Source organism: Pteronotus mesoamericanus, unplaced genomic scaffold (assembly GCF_021234165.1).
Source record: "Pteronotus mesoamericanus isolate MK-2021 breed Mesoamerican mustached bat unplaced genomic scaffold, CSHL_Meso_final contig_169, whole genome shotgun sequence".
Lineage (NCBI taxonomy): Eukaryota > Metazoa > Chordata > Mammalia > Chiroptera > Mormoopidae > Pteronotus > Pteronotus mesoamericanus.
This window is the reverse complement of record NW_026555068.1, coordinates 1,569,171-1,591,332: the sequence shown is the minus strand read 5'-3', so window position 1 is coordinate 1,591,332 and position 22,162 is coordinate 1,569,171. Positions and strand designations below refer to the sequence as shown.

The window sequence follows — 22,162 nt, the reverse complement described above, 5'->3', positions numbered from 1 at the left end:
AAAAAAAACCTCTGGAGCACGTACTGTTTTTTCTTAGATAGGCAACCGTGCGTTATTAGTATTTCCTTACCTGGTCTGGCGGACACACCCAGGAACCCCAAATATGACCCCCTGAGTGTCTTAGAAACAGATGAGAATTATCCCATTCACAACATTTTGTAACTCAAACAATCAAGTCTTTTTTCATCCTTTACCAGCAGTTTGAAAGTGAACGAACACATACACCCTCTTGTGTAAAAGGACATGTTACAGTTGCTAAAAAGAAATACCTCCGGTCACGTTTCAGGTGATCCCTCTCACCAGCTGATGCTGTTACTGACGGGGGAGGGCAGACCCACATTCCCAGCATGGGTGCTGAGGCTCTATCCTTGCACATGGAGGTCATTTCAGTCTTTCTGAAAACATCTCTTGCGGTTGGGAAGAGGCTTGCCACCTACCCTGAGAGGTTGTCCCTGGTTAAGCTGCCGCTGTAGCGTAGGACAGTTTTACTCAGCTCAAACAGGACATCATGTAAACTCTGCTCCTCAATTTTCTTGGTAGTTAGCTCAAGCAGCTGTGTGTTTCTCCTGAAAAGTTTGCAGGCATAACAGGTGGCCGCCGCCGTCTCCATCTTGTCTCCGGTGAGAACCCAGACTTTGATCCCCGCCTTTTGCAGAGCTTCTATGGTGTCAGCTGCTTTCTCCTGGAGCCTAAGGATGCAAAAATGAAACACAAGAAACCCCAGAGCTGACGAAGGCAAATCAAAACAAACAATTTCAGGAACTTGTGATCCATTAAAATATGTAGGCCCTCAAAGTTAAAATGGACAATATCGCTGGTTCATGATCTTACGGTAAAGTGCCTGAAGTGGTTTTTTAAAATACATACATTTTTACCAAAAACTACTTTCTAATAAAATAGATAAACATGGATAAAATATGAAGAAATAAATGGCCACCTTGCACAGCTGCTATATGCCAGCAGGGATGGCAGTTTTCTGTCCAGCTGGGACCCACTACCTGGAGAGGATTTTAGGCAACTATAAGGAGGACCACATATCTAACAACAACAACAACAACAACAACAACAACAACAACAAAGTAAATTGGGGAAAATGAGATCTGGAAAAGAGATGATGAGTAATATTCATTATCTTTTCTTTTGGCATAAACTGTTTAACTTTTGCCACTTTCAAACTGGAGCCCAGGTTCTCCTAAATCACATCAAATGGTGGTAATGCTAGCAGTGATGCTGTGACTGGCTAACAGGCATTGCAAGCTTCGCGTGTCAGCTGCTGTGTGAAGCATTTTTTGCGGGACATTTCACTTTTACAACCCACTTAATGGGTGAGGGCTTTAGTACCAACCCACTTTATGTGTGGAAAACCCAAAGCTTGCAGAGATACCAAACACATCTGAGGATAAACAGCTCTCTTTACAGTGGTCCGACTGTCTCGCTGTCTCTGGAAGTCTGTCATCAAAACCATGCTTGCGTCTTTCTGTGGTGGGGGAGGGGGGGCTGTCAATTTTTCTAGATTTTAGAGTCTTAGGTTTTGATAGGCACGTGGAGTAATGAATGTAGTGTGTCTCTGCCAAGCACTGAATAAAAGACATGGATTCAGATTCTAAATGTAATGAATTGGTTAGCTTCTGAAATCAACATTCTAGGTGGTAAGTCTGGAGAGCACACAATATAGCATTCTACATATAGAAAAAATATCTAATTTCATCATTATTTTGGACAAAGGAAGTTGAGGCTGAGAGTGGTCTGCAAAGACGCTGGCTTGAAATTTTAAAGATGTAAACAAATATCAGCACTTCAAGGTCACCGGTCCCCATATGTCTGCCCCCCACCCCACACCAGTATCTACTCTTGAGTATTTTGATGTCCCATCTCCCCAATGAGTTAATCTGCTCCCACAACCTTCTTGAGGGGCCCCCCTGCACATTGGCTCTGCCTACTTCATTCCTTCCATTCAGAAGAGCCACTTATTTTCCCACCACTTCCTTGGTGGACCAGGCCCAGTGCTTCCTTAGGCAAACACCACCCTAGTGAGTATCTCCCTCCTAACTCACAGCCCCGTCCTATGGCTGTGGCTCCATGTTCTAAACCTATCCTGTACATGTTAGGCTTCTCATGTTTACACCTGTGTCTGTACCTCTTATACTCTGGACTGAATGAGGACACGAACAACAACAACAACAAAACCAAACAAACCAAAACTTCCTAAATTGTCCAATCTTTTGTTAGTGAGATTGAGAATGCAGTAAATGCTTGTTGAAGACACTAGAAAAAATGCAGGTTTTAAGCTAAGGACTTAAATTTTGGACCAATATATAGATCTTAAAGACTTTCAAATTTTATGGGAAATAAAGTCTCAGTAAATTTCCTGAAGCTTCTGTTTCATTCTTTTAAATTGGGATTTCTTTTTTCCTTTCCCATTCCCTCAAAATAAATTGTAATCCATTCCTTCCATTTTGCTCTTAAGACAACACTGTAGACCGATGACCATTTCTTAGGGCATTAAGCCTTAAATAACTCTTAGTTCTTCTTAGAGACTTTAACAGATTAGAGCCTCTTTCTCTGGAGGCATTTGAAAGCCTGTAATCAGTAATTTTATCAGTTATTATTATTATTATATTGTTATTTACAATATTCCACTTGAGTATTTTAAATTTCTTTAATGAATAGTGACCAATACATTGAGTAAGTTTAAGACCTAGACTGTTACATCTGTATTTGAAAAGAACTAGGAACAAATTTAGGAGGAGAATTAGTTATTGATTCCATTCTAAAGAATAACTTAAAAAAAAAAACCCCTATCTTGAATACATGTAATGGAAAAATGCGGACCATTTCTGGTTTCTTCTGGGAAAGTGTGAATTCTGGCGTCTTATTCATGGAAAGTAAAACATCATCCTGTCGTGAGTTCCCTGTGACAGTACACCAGGGTGCGCAGTCAGACAGCCTGTCTCTTCCTGACGTGTAAGCATGTCCCCATTTGCTATAGCTGGCACACTTCCTCCCGAAGCACCCCCGTGCACCCATGCTGTCACACAACAACACGCTTGGCTTCTGGAGAAAAGGCAGTGTTTACTTTACCGATCCTCAACGGCAGTAGCACCAAGCAGGATAAGATCTTTCTCTATCTGCTCATAGGCTTCTGCTAATTTCTTTTCTCGATCTTGAAGTGCCACCTTGGCAGCCTGTAGCAATTTACAAATGCCTTCATATTCTTCTGGGATGAGCTTTTTGTAGGCAACACACAAAGTCCGAAGCCCCTCCTATGGGACATAATGCATTTCACATGAATTCAAGGGTCACTGTGCTGAGATACTATTTTTCAATAGCTTTCTCAGTATTTCCTTTCTTTAATTAGAATGACTAACCAAAGAATTATAAACCAATCAATCCTAAAAGAGGTTGATCTTTTACAACTGAGTTATTCATATCCATATTAAATAGAATCATGATAGATTTTATAAAAATTTAAAATAGTAGGGATGGGAATAAATAGTAAAATCAGGGCCATCCAAAGATAAGACTTTGTTCTTTTATTTTGACAAATGAAGAGTTAAACTTCTCTTTATAAGAGTAATTTGCAATTTTATGGTGAATATAAAATGATATTTCTTAAGTCACATGTTTTACATAGGAGTCTGCAATGCAATTTGATCTTATTTAGCACTCACGGAAGGAAATGGCTAAGTTATTTATCAAACCTATTGGGTCCACAGGAGAGTGAAACAAGAACCTAAGAATAACAGACTCTCTGCTGACCATAATTCTGAATGTCACCACACTCAGAGAATGCACGACCCCAGCCAGGGAGGCACAAGTAGGTTGGACTCTCAGAGCCTGAAGGGGCCATACCCAGAGCACTTTGATCGTCAATGTGTTAGTCTGGAGTTTTAATAACAGGAGGTGCCTGTTCCTTCCTCAATGTCTAGCAGGATGGTTACGGGGAGATGATTTTTTGCTCTCTCAAAGGGGATGTTATCAGATTTCCAGGAGCTGAGAGAAAGCTCATGGCATAATCTGAAAGAAATGAGCACCTTTCCCTTATGAATTATGGGTAGACAGAATGTCTGCAGCAAACTTTAATGTCAGGAAGCAAAGTTATTAAAAAGAATTGAAAGGAGAGTTTAAAACTAGTTATAAGGGAAAGGGACCACATGATTAAGGGACATGTCATAGATTGGAAGTCCTGTACCCATTTCTGCAGAAGCTCCTAGGTTGGGAGACATAATGCCACAATCATATATTAACATTGAGCTTTAGAGTCTGGGTTTTTCTGAGGCCCAAGCAGCCAGTATTTAGATAGAACACACCGAACCCCAGTGTTGGTGCCATGAACTTCCTTTCTTTCAGATACAACTTTCCTCTGAAGGAGTGGGAGGGATGCCCAGGAGAATCGGGAGGCAGAGAACAGCTCCCTAGTCCTGGGCAGAGATCCCAGGGTTCAACAGTGAACATCCTTTGGCCAGAGCCCATCCTTTTGACTTGTGTGGTGATCAGTGTGGCCAGTGTCACAAAGCCATGTGGCCCCAGTGGAAAAAGGCCTCAGTGTTATTTCAGGTGTGGTTTGAAGTGACTTGCAGATGGTGCTGCCCCACCAGGGCTAACCTCACACAGCCCTGTATTAAAAGTCACTGCCCGACCATGGACTACATTCTGCATGTGCACACATAAGGGCTTCCGAGAAGCCCTCCATCTCCTACCCCAGCAGCCTCCTCACTTCTGTGGAGAGCAGAAATTAGTGACAATGTTATTTTTGTGATCCTGCACACAAAAGGTTCAATAACCTTAAACCTGCAGTTTATTGATTCCTGCTGGTTCAATAGCAGCTGCTTTGTTTCACCAGTAGGTAATACTAGGTACTTTAATAAGACCTTAAAGCCAAAGGATTTGCACATGACGGCAACATTTAACAAAATTTAAAATTGCAGTAGCTGCTGCAGACATGCATGGGCTCAGGATAAAAAGGGTGCCTCTTGGACAACGGAAATTTATAATGCTGTAATATCTAGAGTAGAGCTAGGGGAATGTGTCTATGGAGAGCCGCACATCACTGGCTTAGGGTCTGATGTGGAGGGGAGGAGGGTGGCAGATGCCCAGGTTGTCCCACACCCTCAGGAGACCTGGAAGAGAGGGAATTGGAGCCATGGGCAGGGCGGGCGGCAAGTCTAAAGCTTAGATTTGCCGACAAACTGAACAGTGTTGCTGAAGTTACAGAAAAGACTGAGCTATGTGCTTTAGAATGAGGTGTGGGAAGAAGACCCAACAGGTGAAGACACACTGAACACATAAGTGCCAATTGATTTTTGAAAGGAATCACTACAAATAATTCAGGCTAAAGACCCACTCTCCAATACAATCACCACAAATGTGCTTATAATTTGGACCCCCCAAATCATCGATCAACTAACCTAGCCCCCACCTCAAAATTAGAAAAACAAACATGTAACAGTCTGCTGAGTACGTGTGCTGGGGGGCAGCGCCCAGGTCAGGAACACCACGCAGGGAGTTTTGCATGCTGTGTGCATATGGCCCATTCTGACTTGTGAGTGTATCTCTTGGGGAACAGGACGTGGTGCTCTCTCTCAGTCAGGAGTTTTTCCTTCCTGACGCGGGAGAACCGGTGTGACGCTGGCCCGCTCAGCCCACCATCTCACCACAGCGTTGCGTTCCACTCTGGATCGGACCTGATCAACTTTGCCTTCTATTACTCGGGGAAATATTGAAGAATCTGCTCCTTTGCAAAACAGATAAATTTCTCCTATAAAATGAGGGGGAAAAAACAGGTGTTTAATTTAATCACAACTTGGGGAAGACTAAATTATTTTTCATATTATGGTATTTAGAAACAAAACAGGGATACCAGTGCTGAGACTGCTATATAGAAGATTTCAACAAATCAGTTAACATGTAAATTCAGGAAAACAGATTACCCCAAAGTCTCATTTTATCCCTAACAACCCCTAGAAATCTCATAGGAAAGCCACAAACCAAGAAAAATCCTAGCTCCCGGGTGTCCTTCCTCGTGTTACTTCTGGCCCTTCTCTGGTTAGGATATGAGTGAGGAATACAGTGGCCTTGGCACCAGGAGGTGGAGTAAGGAAACTGAGGGTGTGGCTGACCCAAAAGTGCCCATAACAATTTGCTGAAACACCAGGAGATGAACATCAAATCCCATTAAAATGCAATGCATTGATGTAGAACACAACATCTGAGTCATCTTTTCCATTAACAAGAGTTACAAGAAATGTCTGTTTTATAGTTTTTGTAATAATTGTGTACTTCAAGTAATGTTCCAGTTACTTTGCACATATTTGTACTGTAGATGCATGCTTCTCCTCCCTCAAGATAAAAAGATTTGCTCTTCCAGATAAGTAGGAGGAAACTCTGTATTATGTGACAAAAAGGAGAGTACAGAGACAGAAGGCAGGAGCACTAAAAAAACAGGCCCCTGGCGTGTGGAGGCTCCTCCTTTTTCCGTGAGGGGCCTTCTGGTCTGCAGAGCCCTGTGACACTTTACCACGTGGGTTTTGTCCGTATTCGGCTTCCGGAAGGAAGTGCTGTGGTGGCCCATCACAGTGACTGCCGGGCCTTGAGCAGGGGCACTGCCATGGTAATCTGTGTTTGTATTCTTCATTTATCTTCAGGCATTAAGCTCAAGTGCTGAGCTCCCTGGCCCAGGGTTGATCCCTAAAAACCTTAGACGCAGACGACCCTCAGAAGTATACCAGAGAAACCAAATCCAGAGGCACCAGGAAAAGTAGACAACTGTCCTACTGCAGCCGCCTCCCCAGGTTGAGGGGATGGGGAGCAGGTCAGGAGGGGCTGTGTGAAGGGGCACATTCCTGGGCCAGTGGCTAGAGAGACCATACCAGTTGGTACACATGGGGAACCTGCACAAGGGCCCATGAACTCAGCTGTAGCATGCACAGCCCACCCTGGCTTATTTCCTTGATCCCAGAAAGAACTAACTCCTGTGATACACACACACAGTGAAAACATTAAAAACACAGCACAATTTATGTTCCCACAAGTCTTGAAATTACACCGGGGGTAATATCAACCTTCAGCCAAAATGGATGGCATCTGGTGACGTCTATACTGCCAGCACATGAACTGAGCTGAGGCTGAGCAAAGGCTGGGACAGAACTGGGAGCACAGCTAGCCACACTGAGCAGGAACCTACCAGAGCAGGAGGTCTGACCCCCAGAAGACACCTATACAACACACAGGTCTGTGACCTGGGATTCTCAGACACATACCAACCAGCCTGATGTCAGAACCCATTCCCAACCACCAGATAATTTCTAGCCAATGTTCCTGTGCCATCAGATACAGTTTAGAAACAAGAATTGTAGTCTAGACAACATGCTACAACCTTAAATAATAATACATTTTTTTTCCTCAGAAAATCATGGATGACTGATGGTAATGACTTGCAAAAGGCTTAAATTCACCACAGTCTCAACTTGTCAATTCCTCTACACCCACTTTAGACATGGTACAAGTTTGGCTTTCAGATTTGGGTGAGGACAGCCTTGGACATAAAAATATTCACTATAAAGCAAAATTTAATTTGCAAAGGACAAAAGCAGACACTATTTGGCATCAGCTTTAGATCCTGCTTTTTTCCAGTTTTGTAAACAAGCAAGGAGTTATTAACCCAGTGTACACACAGGTGATGGTAAGAAAGCAGTACGCAGAGTATGTGATCTTAACCTGCAGCAGCACACACAAGTGACAGGATCTTAATCTGCAGCACACACAGGTGATGTGATCTTAACCTGCAGCAGCACACACAGGTGACATGATCCTAACCTACAGCAGAGCATGCTGTGGGACCGAGGTTCAGCTCGTTGACTGCAGCAAACTTCTCAGTGAAGAGCCCTCGGAGATAAGTTTAAGTTGTCAACTGGCTGCTATGGCTTATGGTCTCCAGTCTCCCCAAATGGCGTCAACCCTCCATTAGGCTATAAAACCTGTGCAATTAGTGTCATCTCCAGGGATGTGTTACTACTTAGAGGACAACTTGTTGAATTAAATATTCAGACTTCTCTTAAAATTAATTGATGCACTGGCCAGTTTAGATGGCATGATAGCCTTCCCTGGTAATCCTGCATTTCCTCAAAGATGCCATCAGAAATATGTAGTATCTCGGGGAAGGGATATTCTAATGACGTGAATGCCTTGGGCATAAATTCTTAATGTGTCGCAGCTCCCTTCTGAGCTCTTGTGATGCCCTTTTCGATAAATAGAGGTTGTTTATGAAGCTTCCCCGGTACACCCCCAGGGTACCAGCACTGTGGCCGTGCAGTTCAGAGGAATGCATGGGTGGGGCAGCAGATGGTCTGTGGGTAACTTATGCACTGCTTCCTGAGATTGTGATCACTACTGCGGGTGCAGGGACTTTGCTGAAGCATGATTCAGCTCCTAGACTTCACATTCGTAAGGGAGGAAAATCACAAGACAAAACGTTTTTCACAAGCCATTGCCTTTCTTCTGGATAATTCTGAATGGCTTACACTCTCAGGAGAGGGCTTCATTCATGCCTCAGTGGAAAGATTTTCTGCACTTGGGCACACATTAGCACATCTAGCTGAACTTGTTTCAAACATCATGGGGTACATGCTCCCCATGTCCTGAGGACCCCAGTGGTAAATCTCTGTTTCCACGTGCATGGGCAATATTATATTATACATTATCTTATGTCCCATGACACTTACGGCAGGTCTCTTTGGTGGAGCCCACTAGTATCCACATTTGGTAACTGGTTCAGGAGAGGGAAGCCTGGGGCTAAGAGACCAGCTCTGTGACAGCCAGCACCGCCCCCCGTGCAGAGCTGCCACCAGGCTTGTTGTCCAGCACGTGGAACTCAGATCCTTGAAAAATGACTTACGGGGCGCTGCTGAAAGGTATGCCTTCAGCGGCCTCTGCAGCCTTAGGTGAGAAAATGGGGTATCGATGGTTCTACCAGAAGGAAGTCAGAATGGGTCTGTTTGAGAAAGGGTACATTGTTTATTTACTTCCCGCTGAAATGAAATTCTCTCAATGTGAGTGTGAGATAACGGGCTGACATAAAATTCCCTCATAACATGCCCTCAGATCACTATTTTAGGCTCAGTCTGTTTAGTTCCACAGTAGTGGCTGCATTTGGTTGCTCCACGGGCAACTTTCCCAAGAGATAAACACAGCCTGCTATTGCCTAGTTTTAAGAAACCAAAAAAAAATAATATCTCACATTTCTCGATAAAAAGGCCATTTTGAAATTGCATTAGTAAATTGAATTTAGCAGTATTTACTGGGCAGTCAGTAGAAGTGCTATGGTGGGTATATTGCTGAGAAAAGTATTGGTTCTGTATTTAGGATGCTTGCAATCTAGCCAGGTCAGAAGACAAACAGGTCATCTAACAGGGCAACCAGGACAGGCATCCTTATCAGGTGGCTGTAGAGCTATCCTTGGAAAGGTACAAATCTCTGCCAGGTAGAGAGCTTCCAGGTGGAGAAGCTCACAGCAGGCAGAGGGCCTGCAGGTGCAGAAACCCATGCAGTACACATTCTGGGGTGGCCTGACCCCAGAAAGCTAGGAAGACAGTTCAGGGTCTCAATGAAAAAACCCTGGGGAGGTGTGGCTGCCTGATATAGAACAGGAGCCCACCAGGCCCTGGCCAGGACAGTGAGTGTGGAGGGTCTTAAAAGGACTGACACGGGAGCAGGATGATAGAAGGGCAGAGAGTGCAGATGGAGACCTTTGAAAGCAGGTAGTGTGTGAGGACTGAAAGGGCATGAGGAACACTGGAGATACACTTTGCAGGGCTTGCTGTAGAGGGGAAGCCAAAGGTGACTGAACCTTCAGCCTAAGGTGCCCAGGAGAGAAACAGGAACATGAGGAGCCAAGGAGTTTTGTCACCCAAAGTTAGTGTGAGGAGCTGTGGGACCCGCCGCGGGGCTGAGGACCTGTGGGAGCCGCCGAGGGGCTGAGGCACTGTGGGACCCGCCGCGGGGCTGAGGACCTGTGGGACCCGCCGCGGGGCTGAGGACCTGTGGGAGCCGCCGAGGGGCTGAGGCGCTGTGGGACCCGCCGCGGGGCTGAGGACCTGTGGGACCCGCCGCGGGGCTGAGGCGCTGTGGGAGCGGCCATATGGGTGAGGAGCTGTGGGACCCGCCGGGGGGCTGAGGACCTGTGGGACCCGCCGTGGGGCTGAGGACCTGTGGGACCTGTAGTTGGTTCATCTGTTTTTTAAAAAGAGAATGAATGGTTTAATCTTTAAAGCTCCTAAAGAATGTAAGTATCAGAATAAAATACAACCACAATGTATAAATTAAGAAATTAAAGAAAAATAAATTTCTACCTGTAGCAGATTTCACAATTACACTCATTCTCCTTCTTACTGAGTCAAAACTCAAAATTTCCAGCAATTCAAACCTGGAAAAAAGATTAAAAATTGTTTTTAATACCCATCTAGCTGTGTGCCATGACATCTGGGTAGTAGTCAGCCTTTCCACGGAGGACTGCCTGGGGTAGTCCTCTCCCCACCTGGCCCGGACCTTTAGAAAACATCGCCTCCATCCTACCCCACCCCCACCTCTCCCTGGAGGGCCTCCATGCTGAGAGCTCATTTGAGGAGGAATCTGGAGGAAGAGCGGTTCCCTTCACATACACAACGGAAATGTCTGTGTTCATGTGACTGGTGGTTCTGCTCCTGCGGCTGCCACCAGTGCCCTGCAGAGGACAGAGGGAGGCTGAGGCCAGGCTCTCCTCTCGCTGCCACCAGCACCCTGGCCTGGGTAGCCATCTCCCACCCCCAGCCCACTGCCCATTGAGTTTGTGCATCAAACAAACTATGTGTCTTATGTGCTGATTCACTTTCCTAAATTCTGTTGAACACAAACCCACGGGTTTTATCAGAGTTTTTGATGCCAGATACATCAGTGTCCTTCAAATTAATAAAAATCACTTAAAAAGCAAAGAGTGTTGACATTTAATCAGTTTGTGCTGTCTTACTATCAGAAGACTCATGATTTCTGCCTGGCGTTTGAAATGTTGAAAATAGTTCAGCCACCCGTGGCACCACCTCTGCAAACTCCTTAGGGCCTAGAGACTCCAGCCAGCAGCTTGGGAGTGAGTGTGGAACTTCTGTGATGTCAGTCCCTGCTCACAAGCTGGTGAAGGGCGTTCAGAAGAGGGCTCCCCACGAGGTGCCACTGTGGCAGCGGGTTATTTTGCGCTGAAGACAATAGAGACACTTCAGGCTCATGAGAGACTCACTTCTCCCTTACGGAATCTAAAGAATCTAAGTTAGGGGCCTTGCCCAGAACAAGAGTTATCACCAGAGATAACCTTTTATGATCTACCTATATGGCAAGGTACACATCCAAGGAACATGTGCTCTTCTCACCGTCCTGTGAATGCCCTCCCCTCTGAAGCCTAGGGCTCCAGAATGCCACATACACCTCATTAGTTCAGAATGTCCAGTATACTGCATTTTCCCTCTTTGTCTCTAGGGCATGGCCAGGGGGAGGGTGGGGAGGTGCATCAAGAGAATCTCACTCTCGGTTCCCAGACATATGCATGTAATTAAATTTGGTTATTTTCTTTGTTAACCTGTCTCACGTCTATTTGATTATTAGACCAGCTGAGAGAACAAAGAAGGGCAAAGGAAAGTTTCTTCTTCCCTCACTCTGGTAAAAGGGTTTCCTGTGAATTTCAAAGCAGCACTATGCTCTGTGTTATAATTTCAGTTGCAACCTCCTTTTCAGTTACAAATCAGAAGCCTGACAGCACGATGTCACTCTGCCCCTGCCCCCAGGGGTGACCTCACTACTCCTAGGAAACCCCCACACTGCAGAGAGTAACCCCACCTATGCCAATCTAGCACCCAGCAGCCAGGTCCATACCTCAGTCGAGGGGTTCACCACTTCCACTAACCTTATTTTTAATAAGGTTAAAATTATTATTATTATTATTATTATTTTTAATAAGGTTAAAATTATTATTATTATTATTATTATTTTTAATAAGGTTAGTTTATTTTTCTGGGGAGTTTATTTTTCAGAAGGAAGATTTAAAATCCAGTTTTCTTCAAGTTGTCACCACTAAATCTTATGTTTTTCACCACCTGTCTTTGCCTATATCCTGCATATTTATGTTTATTTATATAGGTGAGATGGACTACCTGATCTTCTAAGTCAAAATTCAAGATAGACCATCTGTCTCTGGGACAAGCAATTTTAGAAAGATGGTTCCTTTGGTTCGCAGGCCGGCACTGAGTCCACTGAGTCATGCCAGCCAGGGCTGAGAGATGGTGCCTAAAAATCAAAAGCGTGTAGGCACTAAGATTTGGAAAGTGAAACCATCCAATGTCCAGCTGGTTATTCCAAAGCATACTTTTCTCTGACTGTCTTCTACGGGACACTGCTCCACGGCCTGGGAGCTAGTGCTCAGTGAACACCGGATTCCATGGCCATCCCTGGGGAGGGCGCGTACTTCCCCAAGCCCATGGAGAGTCACAGCGTGGCTGGGGGAGAGTTAGGACACACTGGAAGCGTTGAGAACCCTTGCAGTAAAACCTGAGTTTAGGTGACTTAACCCAAAACCTTTTTAATGATGTAACATCATCCAACCAGCCTCTCCTCTAACTGTCCAACTCTTAAATTCACCAGATGTTTCTGTGACTTCTTGGGGCTCTTTCTGAGAAGAAGAGGGAATGAATTATGGGAGGAGTACAGAGAATTTGGTCTTTCCCCCAGTGAAGAAACTTTGTAAAAACAATTCTTTAATACCATGATAATTGAATGTACAATACCTTTCAATGTCATTTTCCCTATTTAATATCTCCATGTAATTATCCTTTAGCCTTAGGTACGTAAAACCAAGTCTGCAAAAGAGAAGACAAACCCATTGGTTAATATGAAATTTTGATATTCCTCTTTCATAGAATATTTGTTTTACATTTTGGTAAAGCTTTCTTTTCAAAAAAGAAGTATTTCTGGTAAAACAAAGGTAGTAACCTGAATTACAAACTTGGCAAATTGTAATACTGAATTTATTCACCATCTCAAAAAATTCCCCAAGAACCTGAAGAAGTTTTGGCTTACTCTCCCCAGTGCCACATCAATGAGGTGCATTCTTATGGCAGCTACTAACAGGTTTCAGAAAAACTGTAGGTCTGTGGATTGGTCCCTATCTGTACTGACCCATTTTTACTCACTGATTAGTGGGGTTGTTTAGTAGAGGTTACATGTCAGAATTAGAAGGACCCTAAGAGACTGTGTATCTCCACACCAACTCTCAGTTTACTGGTGAGAACACTATACCCAGACCAGGCAACCAGCCAGTCAACAAACATCTGCAGAGCCCTTAATCTGTAAGAACGCCCTCCTCTGCCAGCACACACGCCACGTCATGTACTGTTCAGGCAAGTGCTGGGAGTGCAGGGAGGAAAAGGGCATGGCTTCTGGCGTCCAGGAGGTTATAGATACGGGAGATGGACACATACTGTCCCAATACAGCATGGAGCCAGAATGGTAGAAAGGTGCCATGGGACCTTGGGGACCCAATCCAGGCAGGAGCTGGTAAGGCAGCTGAAGGAAAGGCTTCTTAGAAGTGAGTCTAGAATGACAGGCAGGAATACCACATCCTAACTTCTGATACCTATGACTGAATGTGGTTTAATTTCTGAAGACTTGTTTTCCAAGAAGATAGAAATCTAGCTTTGAGAAATCTCCCATTTACTGTGTGTGGATTTATGTATTTAATAAGGTCTGAAGTGATATAATTTACATACCTGATGTTATGATTTAAATTGCATGGAAAACATACATTAGTTTAGTCAACAATGAAAACATTGTTCTAATTAGATGAGGGGTGTTCAATGCCTGCTTATCAATGGTAGCAAAGAGGGAAGATTAGTACTGTTAGTATTAAATTCAAATTGAAAGCTGTGATAATTGGAAAAACATTTTCCTTAATTTGAAATTATGTCACATATTTGGAATATGTAAAGTATTTTTCCAAGTGTTTGCTTGAATGTCACATGTCATGTGGCAGCAAGAACTCCTAATAAAAACATATTGAAGGTAGATGCAAGAAGCACACACACTTAATATGATCAGATACAAAGAAAGGGAAGCTAACAGTAAGAAAGCGCCAGCACTCCAGCTTAATCCCTGTCCACGCTGTGTGACTTCGGGAAAGTTGTTTGACATCTGTGTGCATCAATTCTTTAGGACAGATGAGGAAGACTTTTCATAAGGGTGTCTAAGATTGTTTGCATTTTTAAAAGCCTATCATTATTTGTAATGGCCTCTATCCTTCTTATTAAAGAAGGGAGGAGGAAAAATTACCCACAAGACAGTGACAAAAACTCTGGCAGCCAGGACCCAGCTGCTTCTCAGGCTGATGGCAGGGTGAATTCAGGAAGGACCCACCTCTACCAACGTGGAGATTGAGGAAACAGTGAGCACAAAGGCAGCACTTGCTCAGCTCACCCCTTGGCCAGCGTCCCAGGCACAGGGGCCTGACCAGGACACTTCCAGTAGGAAGCTGGTAGTACACAGCTTAGGGTTGAAAAGGAAGCCAAGACCAGATCGGCACACCCCTCACATCTGGGACCAGACTTGCGTGCAGCCAGAGACATACCTCTGGATACCCTCGACTAAGGCCACCTCATCGGGCGAGGACGATATGTACACACAGGATTTTCCCGAGTCTGGTGACTTCCTGGGCCCATCCACGTCATCGTCATCTTTCACCTGGATAGTGTGGCACAGACAGAGGGCCCGGAAAAACAGCTCTTCTCGTTCCTATAAAAATGCAGTACAAAAACCCACATGTCTATGGCATATCAGCTTAAAGGAGTCGGAAAATAAACAAAGACAATAAACAATGAAGCAGGACATGCAACTTTTATGGGTTAGGAAGTATTAGTTTGCCTTTGGTGGTCAGGAGATAGAGTATAATTGTGGCTTTTGTTCATTCTCAAGCGCGGCTATGGTAGTTATGATCAAGACCAATGGGCAATGAAGACTGAAAGGAAATGAATGTTTAGTGAGATGAGGTGATGGGCTCAAAGTCACAAGAGAACACAGCAGGACAGAGCCTCAGGCCAGCTGAGGCAGTACTGCACGGCCTCCCAGAGCCTGGATTCCTTCGGGAGTCCAGAAAGGGGTTCTGGGATGCCACTGTGGCTGAGGGGGGGCTAAGAAAGGCTGGACTTGCATCACACATGCCAGGTGGGGGGAGTTCCAGCATGTGGCAAAAGGGGGCAATGCCTGTGGGATACCACACAAAGGCCAAAGGCCACCTGCCCGTCCTCTCAGACTGGGGTGAAATGGCAGTTTCTGTATTGGAATCACCTGAAGCGGGGGTATGGTTTGCTTGGCAACAAAAGGCTGTCACAACACAGCTCACTAAGGCAAGCTCTCCTTGGTGCCCTAGGGGACACCACACAGGCCTCTGCAGTCACCGGGCTTTTTGGAATGGCCTCCTGGCTGACCACTGATGAGGGCCATGGCTTTCCCCTAGGAATGCTGAGATCCGAAGCCACAGCAGTTGGGGTGTGTGTGTGCACACGCCCCCCACATGTGCATGCATGTCTGTATGTGACTGTAACTGTGTGGACATATATGAGGACATGTGTGTAGGGGTATATCTGTGTGTGCATGTAGTGTACATGTATACATGTGTGAGTGTGGGGCATGTCTCTGTGAGCATGTGAGCTCACGTGTGTCTGTGTGTGCTGGAGTGTGTGTACCTGTGTATGAGCACAAGCACATGAGGTATGCAGGTCACTTTGCTCGCAGCCCACCACCATTTGCCCTACTTGTCCACATTTTTAAAGCTGTCCCTAACACAATGTGACCAGCCAGATCCACTGGTGGGAAATGGTGGCATCTCACTATTCTTCTCACTCAAGTTGCTGGAAGATTCATGTCTTTCCTGGATCCCAGAACAAGAGGCGACACAAGGCTATCTTGTGAATGGGGACAGTGTGGCAATGATGGCCCCTAAAGGGAGAACACCTGCTGGGAGAGTGGCCACCTACTCTCCCACTGACGCCCGGGGAAGAGTCGATCATGTCGATTCCAGTAGCGCTGGGAAGGACCTGCCCGTTGCAGATGACGTGAGGCACGTAGACATGGCCATCGATGCAGCACTCCTTGAACTCCATGTTGTTCTCCGTGAGGGTGCCGGTCTTGTCTGTGAAGATGTACTCCACCTGTGGACACAAGGCTTGGCTGGGTGGTGCTGCTCTGACCCAGGAGCTGGAGGGGAGGCCTTTGCTCTCCAGAATAAAGGTAGTTTTACTTTTCTCTGGACGCGAAGCTCAGAGAACACACTCTCTTAGTCACTCTACCACGAGTGGAAACATTGGATGGGGCCAGCCTTCCATCTGTTGGAGAGACAGCAGACTGGGGGACGTGGGGCTACAGACCTAAATCTTATCTAACAAAAAACTCAAGGATGTAAATACAATAAACTTATTCTGTAAGGTCTGGGAACTTGAGGCTAGGTTACACCTAGTTTTAAATCCTAAATTGAGATAAACTCAGATTATGTATTCCTCATAGATAACTAAAAGAAGGTGGGAAATTCTGGAATCCATGTAACATGGTGAGGCAGTGTCAGAAACGTGTGTGCCTGCCACTGTCAGAGACCTGCTGGTCTGAGGGCCAGAGGGGAGGTGTCCAGAGGGCTGAGTCCAGGCTCGGTCCCTCCAACACACAGGACAGAGGTAGAGTTTAAAATGATAATAAAGTACAGAGTGTGGGAAGCATAAAAGACCTATAATAAAACCAGCTATGTGTTTTATAATGTGCCTTTTCAGTTAGGTCTCTCAGAAAAATGTTCTTTTTTTTGTCGTAAATCTCACAGCAGAAAATGCCTTTTCCATGTGTGCTTGGCTCTACTAAGTAACTTTTAAGTATAAAGTAATGCCTTATGAACTTAAAAAAAAAACCTGCCATTAAACATTTGCCCAAAACTCTGCTGAGCTGAGCCTCTCCCTATGATCCTGAAAATTAGCAACGTGAGTAAGGTCCACATTTGAGATCACTCCCTGTCACAAACAGCTATGTTGTTTGAGGTGAATGATACCTGACTTTTTTCAAAGTGATGATCCATAATAATAATGAGTATTTCACAATGTTTCCTCCTCTAAAACAAGCCTTTGCACAGATCTCTGGAGCACCTGTGTTACAAAGTCATTCTCAGACTTTGAGTCAAAATAATTTGCTGCACTGCACACAGCTCTACATTTTTCTTGTTACAGAAAATTTTTTTTCCCTCCATTCTCAGGAATACACAAAATATACCATTTATTATTGCAAAGGATATGAAATCCATGGAGGTAAAGATATTTTAGTAATAAGCCACCAAAATATGATTTGTGCATTGCTGACTGAGACAATACTCCACCACCAGGGGCGTGGACTGCCTTAGAGGAATGCATTCAAAGTCAAATTCATGAACAAGCAAAATATTATCTTTTGGTAGTGAAAATCCCTGACCTGAGGAGATGAAGCAGCATGTACCTATCAGAGTCTAAGCATCTATAACAGTGCTGTTTTGAGGCCACAAGGAAGCAGATTTCAGCTACTAGTCTAAAACAGCTGTTTGCAAAAATACTGCTCAACATTTCTTCCTGTTAAAAAAAAATAATAAAAAATTAGCATTTACCAAATGCCCTTTCTTGCAACATGAAGGGTGGGAAGGCTCCCAGTAAAAGCTTGTGGACCCAGGTCAGGAGGACAGGCCTCTCCTTAGGTGTCTTTTTCAAGGGAGAGGCTGTTTGGGGTCAGGTAGACTAGAGTATGGGCTCTGCCCCTCATCCTGGTGATTCTGGATGGCAATGATTCCCACCATTAATGATTCCATTAGACACTGTGGGAGGTGCCTCACCTCTGTTACCTCATTCAATCCCCTCTACTCCCTGGCAAGGCAGGTACCTACTATGCCCATTTTAAAGATTGAGAGGCTCAAGATACACAGAGCCCAGGCCTCCTGCCCCCTGCCATGAAGTTATCAATGAGTAGGAAGATTTCAATGTGGATATTTTGAAATAGCAGTCCAGCAGGCTATTGAAACTCCCTGGGGTCTCACTTTGTTCAGCTTTAAGGTGAGAATAACTGGCTCACTGTCAGGAGTCAAAGCTGAGTGCAATGCCTATGAAGAGGGTCCTCAATAAATGTTAGCCCACTTTTACCCCTTCGCCTCAATTCACAGCATTACCTGGGGTGGGCTCCATTTAGGCCATGGATGAGCTTGTATCAACCGGTTAATATAATTAATTTTGCATAAGTTGTAAATATAAAAGCATACCAACTGTCATACAATTAAAGTAAAAAGAACAAAAGAATTTTGTTGTTGTCTCTCACCATTTAAAGGTTGTATCTTTCTGCACAAATTAAAATGGAAAATTGTCATCTGACCATCTGGATGATTTGCCTACATGATAGGAATCATTTTGAATCTAGCTATCTGTGAACATAAAATGGAGGGACTCAATCATCAAAAGATTATGAAAGACAAATTCAGGAGGCACTGACCTGTCCTAACTCTTCGTTTAAATCTGAGGTGTTGACCAGAGGCCCTTCCCCTATTTCCTCATCAAACATTTCTTCATCCCAGGTGATGAAATACGAGCCAAGGAACTTCTGCATCTCCACCGTGACATACATGGACACAGGGATGATGTAGTTGAACAGAACCATGAAGGCCAGGAAGTCCGTGAATGCCCTGAGAAACTGAGAGGACACTGTGTGATTTCCCATGTCTGCATAACAACATCACAACCATTAAAATGTAGACACAAATTATACAAGTGCAATTTTTAAGTAAGAGTATTTCATACCCTAAGATAAGGTTTATTTGCCTGTCACTTGATTTTAGCACTGCGACGGCCTCAGGCCGGCCAGGCCTGTGGTGGCATCAGGATTAAGTCACCTGCCAGGTGGCTAGGAGACAGCAGGCCTCCCAACTGAGAGCCAGTGGGAAGCTTTACATTTTGAGTATTCCAAGTTTTCTTGGAGGCTCTAACAAATCACCAAATGACTTTGTAATAACCCATAGATGCCAAAAGTATCAGTCTGGTACAAATGACTTTTCTATATAGTTTTGTTCTTATTCCTCAGCCATTTAGATTCATGGGAGGCCCAACTGAATACAAGGAAGAAGTAGGGACCCTAGTCTGGATTTACACAAACCCCACGCTGAACTCAGTGAACCCTGGTCTGGTTTTTGTATCAGACCTGCTCTGGACTCAATGGGCCATGATTTAGATTTGTACAAAGCCCCACACTGAACTCAGTGGGCCCTGGTCTGGATTTGCACACAGCCCACTCTGTACAGAGCTGACACTGGTCTGGAGTTGCACATGGCTTAGGTCTGAACTCAATGGGACCAACCAGAAAACTGTACTGTTTTAAGTAGAGAAAATTCAATTAAATTATTTTAATATACTGATTTTGGGAAAAATACTTTTGTTAAACATGGGCAGCTGAACTGAAATCTCCTAAGGAAAAATGAAACCAATTCTTACCCTAATTTCCATATACTGAGATTCTCCTTTTTACTATATATTTACCATAAGTAAGCACCATTTACCTCACTATCATTAATGTGCATTCACTGAGCATCCTCTAAATATGGAACACTGCACTGGGTTCTGGAACACCAAAAGCATTTAAGGTGCGTCTGTATGAATTTACTATGGGAACCAATACCTTTCCAGACTTGTATATTCAAATACCCAAAGAAGGCAAGAGCAAACAGTGTCTATAGCTAGAGAGGCAACTGATACTTTCAATATCAATGAATGAATCTATTACAAAGATTTAATTCATCATAACTTCATCATTTTCTCAACACATTTTCATAACAACGGCCTACAGGGCATATTTGATCACTGCAAAGGAAATCACTTTCCGTACCAGGTTCCTCTGTCTTTCTGCTTCAGTTTTCTGATTATACCATGGCTCATCTCGGAATGGTTCACTCTGCCACACGTATTTCAGGACAGTATTTATCAGTGCTTTACTGATTAGAATGCAGAGGTACACAATGAGGAATACATTCATTGATCTAAAACACAAGACAGTGATGTTACTTAGTTATTGCTCCGTGAAGAATTGAGAGCTGTACGTCTGTGTATCAAGATGAACACATTGTGAGAAAACAGATTAGGAATAGCACAGCAAGGAGTTTTAATGATGCTTCCCCCTAATCAACTGACAGTGAAAATAAAAGTGTAAGCTCATATCTATCTGCCTCTTCTCTGTGGTCACTGGTATGTGATGCTAGATGCCACAAGGGAAACAGCTAAGTGAAGGGAGAGGTTTGTAAGCAGGACAGGAAACTCCACCACAACCACACTGCGGACAAGGATTTCTGCATGGTCTAGGATTCTATCATTTAAAGAACATCCAGAAATCAATTTCTTCTACCACTAAGTATCAACCAATGGGTCCAAGTTTAGAGATTACCACCACAAAGGAAGGAGGGAGGGAGGGAAGTCAGCACTAAAGGAAATGCTCTCCACGTAAGAATAATGCTGACTCCTGAGCCAATGTCTTAACAGACCTCGTGAAGAATGTGTGATTTTCCAATATCTATTTCTGAATGCTATTTCTGAATAATATATATTTCTGAAACCTATTTGTCAATGTAGACATCTGGAAATAAAGCATTCTTGCTTAAGAACCAAATCTGCATTTTCATATTTGATGTAGCCAGAGACAGACAAGGAACCAAGATTACATTTTGAGATTGACATTTCAAGTATGGGCAGAAGACACCCTAACAACAATCTTACTCCCAAGTCTGCAAGGAGCACATAGCTCTTTGTTAAGTAATTTGTAACCACTCAGGGTCCACTTCAAGTCAATGATATATTTTAACAAGAGGCAAGGACAAAAAAAATTCTGGGGCACATTTTCTGATGAATTCAACTCTCTCCTTAATGTAGTTTTATTAGGATTTTATGGTTTACTAAAAGGAAGACTGTGTTCTCTCTGCTAATGCTTTCCTCAGTAAAATGTGGTTTTCACCACCCCAAATTAAAAATGATCATATTTTGACTTTTTCATGAAATGGTGTTAGGTGCTGTTGAGCACTTGCAAATGACTTTGAACTGGGATGTTGGGGTGTCCACACAGCAGGAGCCTGAGGAAGTGGGTGGAAGGTGTGAGGCCATTTACATCCCCACAAAGTAAGACAGTAGATCTAAATAATCAGCTCTACTGTCTATCTAGACACCGTGAAGGAACTGCTAATAAGGCCAAGAGAAAAATCCTTTCAAATCTACAGTGGTGTGGGATATTCTTAAGTCACAGATTTTTTATGCACTTCAAACAACGGGGCTGAACCTTACTTTTCTACAGCAGATCGTTTCTGGGATTTTGATTGATAATTCAATGCCATCTTGGTTTCCATGCCTGTGTAAATAGCAACACCTATAAAGTAGAAGAATAAATGTCAGAACAATAACATAATTATATTTGCTTTTACATAGTAAGTTACACACAGCTATGAATGAAATGGAATTTTAGATAAAGCAAATTATATTTTTAATTTTACTACACATGTTAGCTATTCACAAGCAGAGTCACAAAACAGGATTCTTTAGACTAAAGATATATTTTTCATTTCCTGCATAAAGAACAATCTATAATTTTTTAAAACTTCAGATTTTAATAAATTGGGTTTTCCAACAATAGGACACACCTATATATTTTAAGTTGTCTCATTTTAATTAAAGCATAAAAAATAATCCACCAAAAAAATGGGAGATACTAGCAAAGAAATGCAGCCACTAGAAGAAATTTGTTACAAAATATACTGTGTAAATTCTTTCATGAGTTAATTTCATCTTTCCGAGTCAAAAACTATAGACACTTAATAGATAAGCAGTATCCTCAGAAGCCATTGCTTTATGGATTATTGCTATACGTCAATACCGTTTTCTTAGAGAGGCAGAATCATCAAGTCCACAGTGTCTCAAAGCACAAGGGATGCTTTCATGGCACCACTACTTTAATTACATAACATACACTTAATTTTAGAGGCTATTATTAATTCACTAATTCAAACATTTACCGAAGATTTTCTCCGTGTTCTTTAGCGTGGCTCCTCTAAGAAGCAAGTTTTCCGATCCTAATGGCCTGTAAA

At 43.6% G+C, this 22,162-nt stretch overlaps 1 protein-coding gene across 5 annotated transcripts in view; it reads right to left on the bottom strand.

The window, feature by feature from the left end:
- The window catches only part of ATP11A (ATPase phospholipid transporting 11A), a 144,178-nt gene that overhangs the window by 26,275 nt on the left and 95,741 nt on the right, over nucleotides 1-22,162 (bottom strand). For 4 of the 5 annotated variants that reach the window (XM_054565873.1, XM_054565874.1, XM_054565876.1 and 1 more), the window contains 11 exons: nucleotides 22,091-22,155; nucleotides 21,366-21,447; nucleotides 19,927-20,077; nucleotides 18,544-18,741; nucleotides 16,041-16,214; nucleotides 14,636-14,799; nucleotides 12,801-12,872; nucleotides 10,347-10,420; nucleotides 5,655-5,758; nucleotides 3,082-3,263; nucleotides 438-689 (listed from right to left, as the gene is read on the bottom strand). In XM_054565873.1, coding sequence (XP_054421848.1) covers nucleotides 438-689; nucleotides 3,082-3,263; nucleotides 5,655-5,758; nucleotides 10,347-10,420; nucleotides 12,801-12,872; nucleotides 14,636-14,799; nucleotides 16,041-16,214; nucleotides 18,544-18,741; nucleotides 19,927-20,077; nucleotides 21,366-21,447; nucleotides 22,091-22,155 — 1,518 coding nt within the window. The remainder of the gene's footprint in view (nucleotides 1-437; nucleotides 690-3,081; nucleotides 3,264-5,654; nucleotides 5,759-10,346; nucleotides 10,421-12,800; nucleotides 12,873-14,635; nucleotides 14,800-16,040; nucleotides 16,215-18,543; nucleotides 18,742-19,926; nucleotides 20,078-21,365; nucleotides 21,448-22,090; nucleotides 22,156-22,162) is intronic. The other variant, XM_054565877.1, reaches the window with a different exon arrangement.